This window comes from Genypterus blacodes, unplaced genomic scaffold (assembly GCF_046128005.1).
Source record: "Genypterus blacodes isolate CSIRO-AG114 ecotype Tasmania unplaced genomic scaffold, CSIRO-AGI_Gbla_v1 ptg000067l_1, whole genome shotgun sequence".
Lineage (NCBI taxonomy): Eukaryota > Metazoa > Chordata > Actinopteri > Ophidiiformes > Ophidiidae > Genypterus > Genypterus blacodes.
This window is the reverse complement of record NW_027466879.1, coordinates 8,628,762-8,644,422: the sequence shown is the minus strand read 5'-3', so window position 1 is coordinate 8,644,422 and position 15,661 is coordinate 8,628,762. Positions and strand designations below refer to the sequence as shown.

At 40.9% G+C, this 15,661-nt stretch overlaps 2 protein-coding genes across 2 annotated transcripts in view; one reads left to right on the top strand and one right to left on the bottom strand.

Annotated features, from left to right (window-relative positions):
* ddb1 (damage-specific DNA binding protein 1) overlaps nt 1-3,258 on the bottom strand; it is a 31,118-nt gene extending 27,860 nt beyond the window's left edge. Inside the window, exons 1-5 of the mRNA XM_076155746.1 lie at nt 3,067-3,258; nt 1,422-1,570; nt 1,071-1,187; nt 658-879; nt 194-308 (exon numbers count right to left, since the gene is read on the bottom strand). Coding sequence (XP_076011861.1) covers nt 194-308; nt 658-879; nt 1,071-1,187; nt 1,422-1,570; nt 3,067-3,127 — 664 coding nt within the window. The 5' untranslated portion in view covers nt 3,128-3,258. The remainder of the gene's footprint in view (nt 1-193; nt 309-657; nt 880-1,070; nt 1,188-1,421; nt 1,571-3,066) is intronic.
* A 154-nt stretch (nt 3,259-3,412) lies between these two features.
* Nucleotides 3,413-14,812, top strand: LOC143004820 (cilia- and flagella-associated protein 70-like). The gene is made up of 26 exons (XM_076155974.1): nt 3,413-3,722; nt 4,578-4,764; nt 5,064-5,159; nt 5,880-5,965; nt 6,314-6,493; nt 6,922-7,104; nt 7,417-7,511; nt 7,879-7,972; nt 8,219-8,356; nt 8,552-8,713; nt 8,884-8,952; nt 9,148-9,239; nt 9,445-9,514; nt 9,626-9,808; nt 10,072-10,203; nt 10,313-10,438; nt 11,073-11,206; nt 11,312-11,427; nt 11,549-11,698; nt 12,048-12,112; nt 12,187-12,339; nt 12,575-12,736; nt 13,090-13,179; nt 13,451-13,552; nt 13,640-13,687; nt 13,943-14,812. The coding sequence occupies exons 1-26, from the start codon at nt 3,660-3,662 to the stop codon at nt 14,027-14,029; spliced, it is 3,063 nt and encodes a 1,020-aa protein (XP_076012089.1). The 5' UTR covers nt 3,413-3,659; the 3' UTR covers nt 14,030-14,812.
* The last annotated feature ends 849 nt before the right edge of the window (nt 14,813-15,661 follow it).

The window sequence follows — 15,661 nt, the reverse complement described above, 5'->3', positions numbered from 1 at the left end:
ATCACTGTCCACGGAATCATGATGCTCACCTATGTGTCCATGCATGTAATGGTGTGTGAAGCAATAAAAATGAATCAAAAGCAGAAAATACTCACAACTCATAGGCTGAAAATGGACAGTGTATTCATGTTTTGACTTGACAAGTCATGTAAATAATTAATTAATTGCGTTTCTATACGGTAGCCTTGCTCACCTGGGATGACCATAGATGCTTCAGCCTCCACGTTTTCCTGTTTCCAAGGACCCTTGTTGAACTCCTTCTCCCTGAGAGAAACCTCATAGGTCTTCACATGGCGTCCCTGGGGGTCCTACAAAACAGGATCAAATCAGATTTTGACTGTTTTAATCTAAGCAAGCAATATGAGAATATAATACTTTTTGTCAATGACAACCACCTGAAAGTCAAATGCAGCCAATGACGCATCAGGACAAATTGATCTTTGTGAAAACAAATATGGCCAACAAGGCTGCACACACACCGAATATAACACGGAAAGTTGTCCATTTTACCCAACAAAGTGCCGGCTTTACTCTAACCTACTTTTGGAAGATTGAATAAATGAAAAGCTACACAAGCCAAAACCAAACAATATGGATGAATTCAAACAAAATCTATCTTTGACAGAACATACCCAGCTGCCATTCCTCTTACAGTACCTGGTAGATAAAGCAGACAGTTGGAGCTTGGCACCCATACAGGAAGTGAACATCGATAACCTGCAGCTCCTCCAGACGAATGTTGAAGGCCTTCAGCTCACGATTGTCCCGGTCTAATGGGATCACTTTGAATAGTCCATCGTAAAGCCTCAGACCAATCATACGGCATTCTGGATCGACAATACCGATGATCCCCGTCTCTGATGGACGCCCGATACGATCCTGCCAAATAGATGTGGGAAAGTTAGCACTTCTGATAGTGATCAGTGTATACAGGTAAGAAATGGAGGATGGCAAAGCACATTCTTTTTCATGCAAACAAATGTAACTAAAAACAGATTCTCTTGGTAATTGTATACATTAAGTAAACGATACATACTGAGTGATGAATCCTTTATTGACTGATTAAATACCTGCACATTGCCATGGGCACGGGTGATGATATCGATGCTCTCCCCAGTCTGTTTGTATTCCAGGATGCAAGCGTTGTACTTGGATGTGAGAATAAACAGCAGGTCTTTGCTTTCACCCTGTGCAAGACAAAAAGTTACAGAGCTTATTATAATACACAACTTGTAGTTAAAGCACAAAAAGAGCTCAAAGAAAACTTGCACTTCGATCATTTTGTCACAGATAAGACAAATCTTAAATTGTCATTAAGTCATTATGAAGTTATCGTTAATTTTTCCAAGATTGTGTAGTTCACCTGTGCAGGTAAAAACTTGAATTACACTCTGGAAAAAACTGCACACACAAACACTCACCTTTGGTCTGAAGAGCTCCATGACAGCGATCTTGCCATACATGCCCACCTCCTTAACGGGCCTCAGCCCCTCCGCTGTGACGACATAGATCTCCAGCCGTGTGTTTTTAGCAATGAGCAAATTCAGGTCGTCAGCAGAAGTGAAGTGACCTGGAACAAAAAACATGTACATCATGTTTATTACACTGTTGGATAAAGGAAAGTAGGGGAGGAAAAGCTGATCAGATAAGCAAAGATCGACAGCAGGGCAAGTGGGTACTGAAAAAAAGTATCAAAATATTTTTCACTGAATACCTTGGTTTCCATTACATTTAGAAGCTATAAAACACACAAGAAATACACTACAACCATAACACATGCACTCTTAAAGTTTATAAAAAGGTTTACATTATGACCAACACTCATAAGACCCTAATATATTGAATGCAATACATGTGAAAGCAGCTTAACCTCCCATTGCAGGAGGTGTGAATGTGTTGATAAATTACATAATGATAAATTAATCATACAAATCGTACTTGATTCTTGGTCAATAAACTGAACCCATACTGAACACAATAAAAAACAAAAAGAAATATCATTATCAATGTGGATGATGAGGCCAAACAGGTGGAGGTGGAGGCATTCAACAGTATATTCCGAATATTGCATCACTGCTGTGAAGTAGCATTTACAGTATTTACAACCATGAAAAGTCAACAATTCAAGTTCAAGTATCCGTTCACTTACAATCTTGACAATGTGAGTAATCACTTATATATTAAGTCATATATTGAGTTACAATAGCAAAACAATATGCTAGGTATGACAATGTTCACAGTTTGTTTGCTTTTTTCGCTGATGTAAGTGAGGAATAAATTATTTTATAGAGTTTTACCCTTTATTTAAAAAAACATAATTTCGGGCATCCTAAAGGAATTTGGTGACAGCGTTTGTTACTCTCATCACCTTTGTTTAGACACAGATAACGCAAATAAACATTAAATATATTTAGTTTCAACAATTAAGACGTCCACCAAGAAGGCTGAAATGTGCCTTGAGAAAGACAAGAACAAACAACACACGGAACAATGAGGTGGCATTTAACACAAACACGAGGAAACGCGTGCGACTTTGAGTTGTCAGACATGACTACATGTTATCGCAAATTTCACTGTTGTTGTGTGATTTGATTAAACCGAACGTTGAAGCAGTTTTTAGTTATCTGGTGATGTGCCAGACTTTTTGACCGTGCGTGGAGCTTCTTAGCCTGTAAACGGAAGCTGCCTTAATATGTCTAAACTGCAAGTTTCACACGGTCTGGATTAGCTAGAATATGGCAATGTAAGTGCGCAAGAGGGATGGAACTTTTGCCGTGGCCAAGACAACATTGGGTATAACACTGCCTAGAACGAACACAACAACCACTGTAGAGAACACTGACTCATGTCTGCGACGATTTGATGCTAAATATACGCTATACAGACACATCTGAGTGTGTCTTGCGTTCCATCCGAGCTAGAACGCGTTCGATCTAGCAAAACAAAAGCTAGCAGCTCCTGCAGGCCTGTGTGGAGCAGCTTGACTCGCAGCGCGGGAGCTCAGCTAGCACGCAGGCGAATGCTTCATCCTTTCAACATTTCAGTACACTAAGCGCTGGTTTTTACCTGTGATGCAGGCGTTGACTGCCGTGGGTTTCTGAGCGGTTACCACGTAGTTGTAAGACATTTTTGCAAACCGAAGTCGAACACCAGAGCAGTGTTTTAGGTTTACAGAAATGAGAAAACCATTGATAATAAAAAAAATCCTGGAAGTAGATAATGCAGCAACCTAGCTAGGTAACAGGGTAGAGCGGCTTAAGGGTGTGATATATTTTAGAGCGCCCCTGTGTGGTAGGGAGGCCAACTTGTGTTCAAGAGTTGTCGATGGTGTTTTTGGCAATTTCTGTCTACCTTCTGACCCAATTGAATATCTGCTCCTATTTCCCTACTTTGATTATTTTTCCCATTACATTTTGACATCTTTATGGTATTGTATGGCTGTTGTAGCTTGTAAAACATGTTGCCATTACTGTAGTGCCATACTACAACTAGTGCTGAAGATCATTTCTGACAGTCCTGGAACGCACCATGAGTCGTTCGCTGTCATAGAAACCGGACTCGGGGAAACATCACAGAGTTCACGCTATGGTGCTGGCGGAGTTTTAATTATCCTTGGCTTCGAGCAATAACTAGAGGAGTGTATACACGTTATCAGCGATATGGAATCGACTGACGATACAGCGGTGCCTGTGGAAATTCGTGTGATCCGTGGAAATAATCTGGTAAATTAAGAGTTTAATATTGTCAAAGTGCGAATGTGGATTTTCACATTTAAAGCGAACGCTAATGATAGGAATGCCTGATTACATGGAACTGTAGTTATCTTTAGAAAAACAATGCACTTCTCTCAAATGTAAAAATAAATAAATAATTAAATAAAAGAATGCGTTCAGCTGTACAGTAATGGTGTTGGCGTATGTGGGGATGGGATTCGGACAGTATTGCAGTCAGGGCTGAGGTGGGAGCCATTTAAGTGTTTGCACTCCTTAGAGTAGCCCACGGAAGCGGATGTTCCACAGTGGAGAAATAGAGCGTTATAGCGCTCTTGGTGAACTTTTTATTATCAATTTTTCGAGAAATATTTTCTCCCTTGTAAAGAAGACGGACAATACATTATGAATAGATTAATGTTTACACTAATGAATGACAAGCTAGAATAAAATTAAAAACGTTTTCGAATTATCAAATATATTTGAGTCTTTTGAACATGGAAATGTCACCTTAAGGATTTGATCTCCAAATCAAAATAATGGAGCTCTGGATGTTCTCCAGCTCTTTAATTGCCACTGTTTTGTATTCCACCTCTTGTCTTGCTCAATTTACTTGCAAATAATGCTAAATGACACAGATTCAATGTATTACTTCCTTAAGTTACTGATCGTTTACTGATGTAAATTGTGCACTCTAAAGCTGTATTATGCAAGACAATATAAATATCAGATTGGGACAAATAGTTAAAATGAAGCAACTTTCATCTAGAAAATTAAATTTCAAATAAGAAAATGAGTATACCGTAATCTATATGTGAGGCATTCGTCAGGGCCCACCTAATGTTTTTCTTCTTCATCACCATTCAGCAAGGAAGCAGTGCAGAGCCCCTCAAGAGTTTTGTGCAGGTGGAGTTGGATGGCAATGTCCTGGGAGTGTCAGACACGAAACAGGTTGAACCCGGGGAGCAGCAGCTTGGCTATGACTTCACCTGCAGCTTCCAGTGCTCTAAAGATGCTCAGGCCCTCGATGACATTGCCCACAATCCAATCATATGTAAGAGTGTGTCAACCAGTAGATTTATTTGGCTTTCTCTCCTTTGTGATTTCCCTACATAGTTCTTTAAGTTGTGAAATCCTGCTCTGTGACCTCTTGACTCACTATGAGAAGCACAACACTGACAACAGCCAAAGGGAATGTTACACATTCTAAATGGAACACATACTTGCCACTACTTACAATTGAAAAAGGTATCTATCTAAATACATATTTTAAAAAAACTTGGTGGCACACCTGGAGTATGCATGGTTGTCACCTATTACAGCATTTATCCTTAGCAACTCTGTTGTGATCAGTGACAGTGACAGAGGTCCTGCCCAAAGACAAGAAGAAGGGAGAGAGGACGATGGTGCTGGGCCAGGCCGTGGTTGACTTGCTACCTCTGCTGCAAGGTATGTATACACTTGTTAGCAGAGATGCACTCATTTATGCACATCAGGAGTATTGTGATTGACCTGAAGATCAACCTTTAGCAATCTATTCACCACAGCATTGTATCACATCACATGATGATGTGATACAATTAGAACTCATGAAAACAAACTGGAGGTGTCTCAGATGATTTACAGAAGTAAAGTGCTAACACAGTGCTACAATAATCACATTGCACCCTGCTTTGGTCTCTGGACAAATATCAAAACCTGCAGTATCATCCAGTCTATGGACAATGGCTCCACCTTTCCTTTGGCTTAGCACAGAGACCGCAGGCAGGGAGAAATCGCAAGTTCAGGTCTGTCAAAGGAGGAAGAAATATGTCCTTGATGGTGTCTCATTTGTCTGTGGAATTTGTGTTAAGGTAGAGAAGATAAAGCAAGGTGTGTTACGAAGAATCAACTAAAATCCTTTTGCTAAGAAACTTAATTAATAACCAGTGGATCTAAAAACAACCATACCCTGTTTTTTAAATGTTAAACTTCCTCGAGTCTTTGTGCTAAGGTAAGGTGAATCTGCCCCTGGTCTATCCTTGTACTGGATGCACAATTTGATAATGATTTAGGCCTCTGAATCTGGGTAATGATCAAAACAGGCTTTCACCAAATTGTTGTAAATTCACTGGATTGAGGTCAGAGGCACAGAACAACAGAAATCAATTGTTTCTCCTCTCTCCTCAGGTCAGTGCAGCTTTACACCCACAGTGTCACTATTTCCAGTCGCCAGCTCCATGTCTGAAAGTTCATCTCAAAACTCCAGCAGTAAGGTGAGACAGAGAGCTCTAGCTCCTCCTCTTCAGCATCTGATTCCCTGTCAGTATTGCTCAGTTATTATCAGGGGCAAGGTCATGGTTGCCATTTATTTCTCCTCTGGGGTTTGAGAGTTTTCAAGGAATTTTGTACCCTGTGCTTGTTGTTTACCAAATGGTTGGATTAGAATAATGCCACTCCTCTCTTTTTCTCTTACTATGCTGGTATTGCTGCTATTTACTGGCCACATGGAGAGGCATTCAAATCTAAAACTATGCCACGTTCTACTGCCTTTTACTGTGAAAAGACATTTAGATTTGCCATTTAAAAATAAAAATGAACAAATCACCATTTCTCCCCAATAGCTTTCACCAACCTTGGATATATCCATCAGTGTGGTGGCGCCACTGTTGTCTGAAGCTGATTTGTCAGCCTCCAACATGCTGAAGGTAACAGTGGACACGGCCTACTCAGTCCCTCAGGCCTGGACCGTGCCTTCTCCCTACACCTACAGTGCTGCCCTACAGGTCCCGCTCACTGCTGAGGTGAGAGCTTTGATTACATACAGCTGTGAATATGTAGATCAATATGAAGATTCACACAGTTGTGCAGGTTTATGCATTCTAGCTAGCTGATATCTTAGGTGGTGTTGCAAAGAAAACTTATTTGCAAGTAAAAAGAAGCACCATATTCAACCAAAGCCTGGGGATAAGAAAATTATATGTATTCAACAACTATATATACAGCACAGAGAGTTTCTGAGTTTCCAAGCTGGGGTCATGCTGTATCTCATATTTCACAGCAGTCTTACGTAGTTTTAAGTGTCTTCAACAGCATTACTGGTGATTGCTGTTATTTTGTTTTTATTCTGGACAATAATACTCTCTTGTGCCAGTCTTAACTGTGGGAAACGGGGAATAGAAAATGGATGGATGGATCAATAGAAGTACCAATTGTCCTTCTTTCTTCCCAGGACGATCAGGTGTTGCTGTTCTCTGATGGGGAGCTGAAGGCGGGCGGGCAGAGAGAGGCTGAGGGCAGACAGCGGAAGAGGCCTCACCGTGCACTGTTGATGCTGGGCAACCACTTCTTGTCTGGAACCTCCTTCCAAGCAGAGTCTGTCAAGCTAGAGAACGGCGAATTGACCGGCTTAGAGGTAAGAGAAGCTGGAATTCACAGGAAGCCTTGTCTGTGGCCACAACAATCTATTACTGAGAAAGGGATTGTCAATCAATTTGTGTTTTATTTGTAAATGCGTATTGACATTCAAATGTTTATTTGTCATATTTGCACAATGTCCAGGCACAATTAAAGCTTTATTCAGCTTGTGTTCAGGCTAATACAGTATAATCAAGTCCCACAAAGATCATTAAACAAAAATAAATAAAAAAGTACCTGAATGATTTATATGTATTTGCAGTAGTTGTTAGTCTTCATCACATCCGTTGGGGTCTGACTGGTTCTGCAGGACCAGGAGTTTCGGATTGAGGCGGAGACCATGAAGAAGAGAGTGAGCTGGGACACAGAAAGACGCTGCCTCCTGGATGCAGGAGGAGCAGCCAGGTCAGAGTCACATATCCCTTATCTATCAGGTTACCCGCTAGCCTTGGAATTCTTTTGAGATTTGGTCATTTCGGGATGTCATGGATGCATGTTCAGACTTTCAAACAGTTTGGATTCTGTTAACATAAGTAAATGGAACATGCTTGCTCATGGGGGGAAGTTGGGTCTCTTTTAAATACCGAATGTGAAAAGTGTCTTGAGGTAACTTCTGTTGTGACGTGGCATTATATAAATAAAGTTCAATTGAAATTAGTTGAATTGAATTGAATGGAACATTTATTGATACAAAATCCAGAAATGTGTTTGCAAATAATGGAACGTGAACAATGTTTGAAAGATATTAAAAAACTGATAACTGTGTTTTCAGGCTGCGTCAGAGGATCACTGAGAGCAGACTGTGGCCAGTGGAGATCATGAGGTCATCTTCTCCACTAGCAAAAACAACAAAGACCAACAAGCCGGTAACAATGACACTGATATTAAATGATAGGTTCAGAATTATTGCTGTGAGTTTTCCAAATTCTGAATTTGAATATGTCTTGATTAATGAAAGCTGTACTTATCGAGTAGCAATCCAAACAAAATGTTGAATCCTGAAAACAAAAAAAAATCGGAACTTTAAATCTGACAATGAATAAATAATCACTATTATTGTTATTATAACAATGTGTGTATGTGCTTGGGCATGCATGTGTTCATGTGCATAGCTGGTCGAGGAGGAGCAACACAATTCCTTCCATGGTTTGGCATTTCTGGATATGGGGTCTCTACTTAATCCTGGTGTCACCCGCATCCGAGGGGCATACACAGTTCACCCCTTCTCTGAGATCAAGCTGCTGGACAAGGTCACACACACTAACATACAGAAAGTCACCATTTCTTGACCCTGATGATTGAAGTTACAGTAACATTTGCATTTTTCTTTGGGTTAAGGTGGCTCACCAAGAAGAGACATACATAGATTGTCAGTTAATGTGTGTGTGTGTGTGTGTGTGTGTGTGTGTGTGTGTGTGTGTGTGTGGTTGATCTTGTACTTGAAGACCAAGCAGAGCACCAGCGTGTTCAGTGTATTGAATGAGCAGGCTAGGGCTGCAGCAGATCAGGTCAAAGGTCATTCTGATTCACCTGAGGATCTCTGCAAATCAAAAGCTGGGAAAACCGTCAATGGAGGCAACAAGGCAGCCAAGGACCCGGCCAGAAAGGTCAGAAAGTTGTCTGGCCTTTGTTTTATATATTGTTGAGAGATATAAAACAAAGTCTCTCTAATCTATAAAGTTTTTTAGTTTCACAACACACTGGCCTTCACAAATTTGATGTCCTGGTTGTGTGTGAAGCTTGGAGTTCAATATAAACAGTTCCATTATGCCAACAGCCCAGTGGTCAGACCAGGTTGGCAGACATCGAGACTGACACTGAGCTACGTGCTCGCATGGACGTAAAAGTAAGTTGTCATCACTTTACCTTCACTTCTCCATGCCCTGTCAGTGCAGTCAACAACAACACCTGTGTGACATCATGGAGCTGCTGTTTAATCTAAGAAAATCAAATCTGATTCCTGCGTGACATCTACTGTACTGCACCTTTTAAGTACTGTACAAATGTGTAGCATACAAACACCGCACTCTCTTCATGACAGATGTACGAGGAGGCCAGAACCTACATTATCATCGAGTTCGCCTTGGAGAAGCCGCTAGTACACAAGAGATCTCCAGAGGTGCTGGCCACAAGGTAATGTGCTTAACAAATCTCTGCTGTGTGGACATCTTAGCTTGATCAGGATCTTTTGGATAATAGTCATGAACTATTAGTCAAGTATTCCATCCACCATTAACAGTGACAGATCAATGCTTCACTCAAAACATAAATTGTTTTGCATCCGAGTCTGTTTTCTTTGATATTCGCTTTCTGAACTGGAAGTCTCCATTTCCTGCAGGGTGAAGGAATTGGTCCCTCCCAGAACTCAACTTCCTCAACATCCCAGCAGAGCAGACAAAGCAGAGAGAGTAAATCTCACACACATGCAGACACACTCACACACACAGACATTATGGACATACACCAGTGGAGAAAAGTTTAGCAGATGACCTCTCGTCACTGGTGTGTGCTCCCTGCAGGCAGTACTGGGCTTCCATAACCAGGTAGCCAGTGTGGTGGAGCAGGTATTGGAGCAGTTTGTGGAACTGTATGCAACAGGAGCTGATCCATTACAGCCCTGTAGCCCAGAGGAAATGAAAGCTGAGATGAATGGAGCACTCAATATCTCTGGAAGATACTTTGCCTTCAAGGAGCAGATGAAGGTCAGGATGATTCCACATTTCCTAATTCTGACTTTGTAACCAGGCAAGATAGATTTAGTGAGTTTGATAACTTTGATTATTAAAACTTTGATTAGCATCGATCTAGTCCTTGTTTATTCGTATGATATCTCTTCAGTAAAATCCAATGTGTCAAACCACAATTGGAGATTCAGCATGTGTGAGGCTTCATTACTGTCATGAGGTCTTAAGCGACACAAATGGCTATTGTTTACAAGTGCCTATGTGTGTGCGTGTGTGTGAAGTACTCTGTGGTGAGAATCGTGCGTGACAAGATTCAGAGGACCACACCGTTAACTGACCCTCAGGAGCTGCGGGCTTTCATCAGCGACCTTTATGTCTACTTAGTGGACGAGATGCACATAGCTCTCAACAAGGTAACACATGCACACACATGCACGCACACACATGCACACACACACTAACACACACACACACACACACACACACACACATTTATTTTGACTCCCCTCCTCTCCACCCAAGATCTTGTCAGAAGACCTCCAGGAGCCCCGAGTTCAGATTCAGTTGAATTCTTCTCAGCTCAGACTTTTTGCCCGGGAGGCTCAGCTCACTGGACAATATCAACAGGCTGCTCATTACTGCCAAGAGGTACTATAACACTTGGTTCATGTTCACATTTCTATTAGTCAGTGTCATTTAAGTACCATTCCTTTTTTGATTTTTGTGTCATTTCAATTTAATTTGAGTTTTTGCATTTAAAAAGAGAAGAAAATAATTCCTCAATAGTCCACTATATCTTAATAGCATGGGGACTCATGATTGATGGTTTATGTGAATCACTTTTTCTATCCTTGACTCACTGTACATGGAAAATATGGACTACTTTTGAAAAATGTCCTTTGTAAGGACCTTTGACATCCAGTACGAGATGTGATGTCTCTTACAATTGATAGGACTCATTTAGGGTCAAGATATCAGGACATATTTGGGCTGGAAGTCAAAATTCTCATTGAAAACCAGTCAAATCTAAAAAGCCCTGTTGTCTGCAGTTTTTCAGTACGACAACCTAGAAGCTTGAATTGCACCTCTGGCTTCATATTGACCGTCCGTGTCATCAGTGCCATTGTCCATACATTAGTCTATTTAGAGAGCAGAAATCATTTACACAATCTAGAACTGGTAAAATACCATAAATGCCTGTTGAAAATTGTATTTGTCTTTCCATTTTGGTGAAGGATTAATAATCAATGAAGTTAAGTATGTGATGTATGGGTTTCTGGAGTTGGTGGTGCAGGAGCCTGCTGAGCCCTCCCACTGGTGTCAGTGGGGAAGTCTCTGCATGCAGACTGGTGATTACCTGAAAGCAGAGGAATGTTTCCACCATGCAGTATCCATCCAGCAGACACACCAACACAGGTCAGAAGTACTCCAATCACAGTAAAACCGCAAAAATATTTACTGAAAAACAAACTTTGTTAAGCAACTCAATGTACCTATGACTGTAATGTGCTCATTTCCCAGCCTATTGATGTGTGGGATCCTGGCAGCCATGTTCAAGCGTTATGAGGAAGCCCAAACCTTCCTGGAGCGAGCCACCAGTATCAAGCCAACTGGTGTGGTGGCCTGGATGCTCTTGGGTGACTAAGATGTTTTCACTCCCACTGAATGCGATTTAACCTGATAGCGTGATGCTAACACGGACCTACTGCTGATGAGAGCTAACTAACACTTGTCACAATGTGTTTGTCTATTGTCAAGGTTTATTCCATGAGAGTCAGAACGACCCTTTCAAAGCTATGGCGGCTTTTCTGGAGGCCAACAGGCAGCTGAAGAAAGAAGGCAGGTCGAGGCAGAGAGAAAGGAATGCACAGACAGACAAGGAGAAGGAGAAAGACGAGAAGGAAAAAGGCAAGACACAGGAGGGAAACATGCATAAGAACAAGAACACAACCTTCTGATCCGGAGCCAGACATGCCACCATTGCTGTCTACTGTACTGACTGTAGTCACTCTACTGACATTTATGAAAGAAATTGGGACAAAACATGCTAAATGCCAAGATAAAAACATGTTACTTGACAATCAGATGAGGTAATCTCATCTGCAGCCAGAACTTAGTTAAGTTAAACATGGGTCACATGTCTTCCCTTGGCAAGAACTGTGTAAGATTCCTCCTGTCTAAGTATTAATTCAGTGTCCTTGACCGGTGTCAATTAATGTTTTGGTAACCATTTCATCCGTTGTGTCTGTCCTCCCAGATAAGGTCTCCTCAATCATCTACAGAGAGACTGTGCAGTTCCTGCTGCAGAATTACGCCCTGCAGGTAAAAATGCACACAACTGCTGTGCCATCCTAAATTTAACTTCAAATTCAAATGTATTTAATGTTTTGCATCAGATGGCAGAGTGTGCTCTGTCCCACGAGCTGCTGTGTTCAGATGGTGGTCGCAGTGGCTCCTTTCTCGTCTGTCAGGCCCAGCTGCAGCTGCTGAGAGCTGACTACTGCAGTGCTGCTGCCACTCTCAAGGAGGCGATGTTTCACAGCGTCCAGGTACTCACACTGTGACTGCTGGGTTCACCAATTTGTGAGAGTGAGCACAGAATAAATGGGAAGGCTGGCTGCTCGTGGCACAATCTACGTCTTGCACATTTAGTCTGAAACAGCAGTACACAGGGTCTGCTTTACATTGCACTTTGGTGGTTGGCATTTTGATTTGTGAGCTTATGAAAGGTGAACTGAATACAGAGTCCTTGCTGACCTGAGGTCTGCTGTCTGCACTGAGCAGGATGCAGACGTGTGGGCTCTGAACGGTCACCTTCACTACCTGAATGGGGAGTTAAGGCAGGCCCAGGAGAGCTACGAGAGGTGCTTGGACTTCCAGCAGCAACCATCAGACACTCAGCTTATCCATCTCCGCATGGGTTCCATCTACCTCCAGGAGAACAAGGTCAGCTTCACAGCTGTCTGATGAGCAGACAGCATCACACTGATTACTCAGTATCCATCTGATGACACAGAGTTGACCTGTTACAAGTCCATGTTCCCCTTCAGACTCACCAGCAGTCACAGATTAACTCATTCAGTGAGTCAGACATTTAGCCTACACTTAGCTGTAGCTGATGAATATAGGATAGAAAGACTTAAAGTTGGAAATAAACGCAGCCCAATTCTACAAGGAATGGAATGTTTGAATCCATTTACTGCCAATTACAGATTCAAAGTACCGATTCAAAAATCGATAAAGTCATAATCAGCTTTACTAAATGTGTGACATTGGGTTCTGTCGTTGTGTATTTTCAGTTTGAGCAAGCCAAAGCTGTTTATCTGCGGGCATGCCAGCACTGGGCATCGTGTGTGACTTGGCTGGGCCTGGGTATCGCCTGTTACCGGGTAATTCTCTCTCTACCTGCGTCCCACTCACAGACCAATCAGACAGTACAGCAGGCTTTTGTGGGCCTCTGCTAAGTTCATGTTCTTTTTTTCGTGCCTATAATAGATCAGGTAGTGAACATACTGTTGTTGTTGGATAACGCCCCCGTTTTATTCTTCTTCTTCTACCACCGATAAGAAACATATTTTGTCCCTGTTCAGAGGATGTCTTAAGTTAAAAATTAAGTGTTTGTTTGTGTGTGTGTGTGTGTGTGTGTGTGTGTGTGTGTAGCTGGAGGATTTGGGTGAAGCTGAGGATGCCCTTACAGAGGCGAACCATTTGAACAAACTGAATGCAGAGGTGTGGGGTTACCTGTTTCTGATCTGCCTCAAGGTGAGTGATGATGATGATGATGATGATGATGATGATGATGATGATGATGGCACATAGCCTTCATTCAAAGAACGTTCTTCTTTTCAGTGCGGCAGACGAGCAGAAGCAGAGCAGACGTATAAATATGCAAAAAGGGTGAGCTGGACTGGTTTTTATCAGGGTGACTTTAAAGTTGTTCAGGGACACTATGACCCACAAAATAGTTTCTTCTAAATGATTACAAATCTCCAGCAAAGACAAAGCTCTTCTATTTGTTATAAACCTAAGAAAATAGTGTTGTGCAGAAGGTTTCTAATGTTTCTCTCCTCTCACAAAAACATCATCTTGTTTTCTGCTTGTGTCTGATGTTGTCAGCAAAACTATTTGATCTTTTTTCTTCTTGGTCTACAGCTGAATTTGCAGAAGGAGTCACTCCTCCTTGAAATCAAAGAGCTACAGGACCAGTTGGGATTTGGTGATCCGTTCATCTATTTCTGAGCTGGAAACACAATCTGAAGCAACTAATAAAACAAAGCCATGTGATTTAAATTATGTGTTATTTTTCATTTATCTGACCTATTTTTGGATGTATCTTATATCTCGTCATTGGCACAAAGAGTTCATATAGATCATGTGGCAAAAGGAATGATCTGAGTTGTTTGGGTAGGCGACAGAAGATTGGGCCGCAGCATTCTTAATTTTGGGAATGGCTGATTCAGAGCAAAGTCACCTTTGGGGAGTTTCACCTTACCGCTTAACCCTGTGAGTTACAATTTCTAAAAAACACACAACTCTTTTAGATATAATAAGTGTCTTTTGTCTGAACATTTACAAAATGTTGATATCCAACACTCACAATGTACATCAAAAAGCCCCTAAATTTAGCAACATGAGCATGTTTTTGTCTGAATATATTTTCAGTGTCAAGCTCACACTAATAAATTCACATCATAATTAATCTCATAGAAAACAAAACAATGTTATTACTGATTTTACTTATACTATACCTTTCATATTTCACATTTATGTTTCCTCATATTACTGTCACAATTTCCCTTCACATTCCCTGTTAATTCCCTGTAGTTCCCATATCATCTGTACTTCACATGCATTCAGTCTTTCCTGATGTTAGTGAGATGAGAGTGTCTGGTGTTAAGTCCGCTCTTATGGAGCTCCTTGGCGTTGGAGACCCCAGCTACAGACCATGCATGAAATGTTTAATAGGAAACTCGCAAAAGGGTTAATAGGAGACATGAATGTTGACCTGTGAATTCTGGTTACTCCAATGGTGTAGTATTAATTTCATGTAAATAAGATGGTATGTATATGTGTCCATTATAGTTGACATCATGTATTAATTAAAGTTAGTGCACTGATAATGTGACATCTATTGAATGTTATTGAGAGTGACAACTTTGCAGATAGAATTCAATTAGGAGATTTTATTATACAGACTTTATTACACACCACACCAATGAATTTTCAAATTACTCGGTTTTTGAATGTAGTGCCAAGAACACAATGACATCCTTGAGTTTTGTTCAAGGGATAGGGGGAAATAAAATATATAAATACAGTATATCACACCATTAAAGAATTATTGTAACTAATTTTGGTATATGACCAACCTCATTGTAACAAGCAATGTGTTGAATTATTGATACGTTTGTAGTATTTCTAAAATTTCATCATCACCCTGAAGAAAAGCTTTCAGTGATTTAACTGAAAACTTTATTTATATACTGCCAAATAACAACATTGATTAACTCAAGGCACAAGGAGAAACCCCTTTAATGGGCAGAAACCTCAAGCAGAACCCGGCATATATGTGAAATAAGAAGATTTTCTAAATAGTTTAGTAAATAGTAAGAGCCAAAGATGAACCCTATTTAGTGATGTATGACATCATCGTTGTAACTTTACTTGGGATGACATCCACCTTGCTCGTTTGATGACATTGATATTGTTTATTTAAGTAACTTTAGAGTCAGTAGTGTAAGCTACATTTAAAGCAGGAGTTACTTTGACTGTACGTTTCACTGTAATTTTATGTTTTCTCACACATTATTATTAGTAATAGGGCTAACGCCGTGTCTGACTCAATTGCATCACGTTGTATGTTAGTTAGCA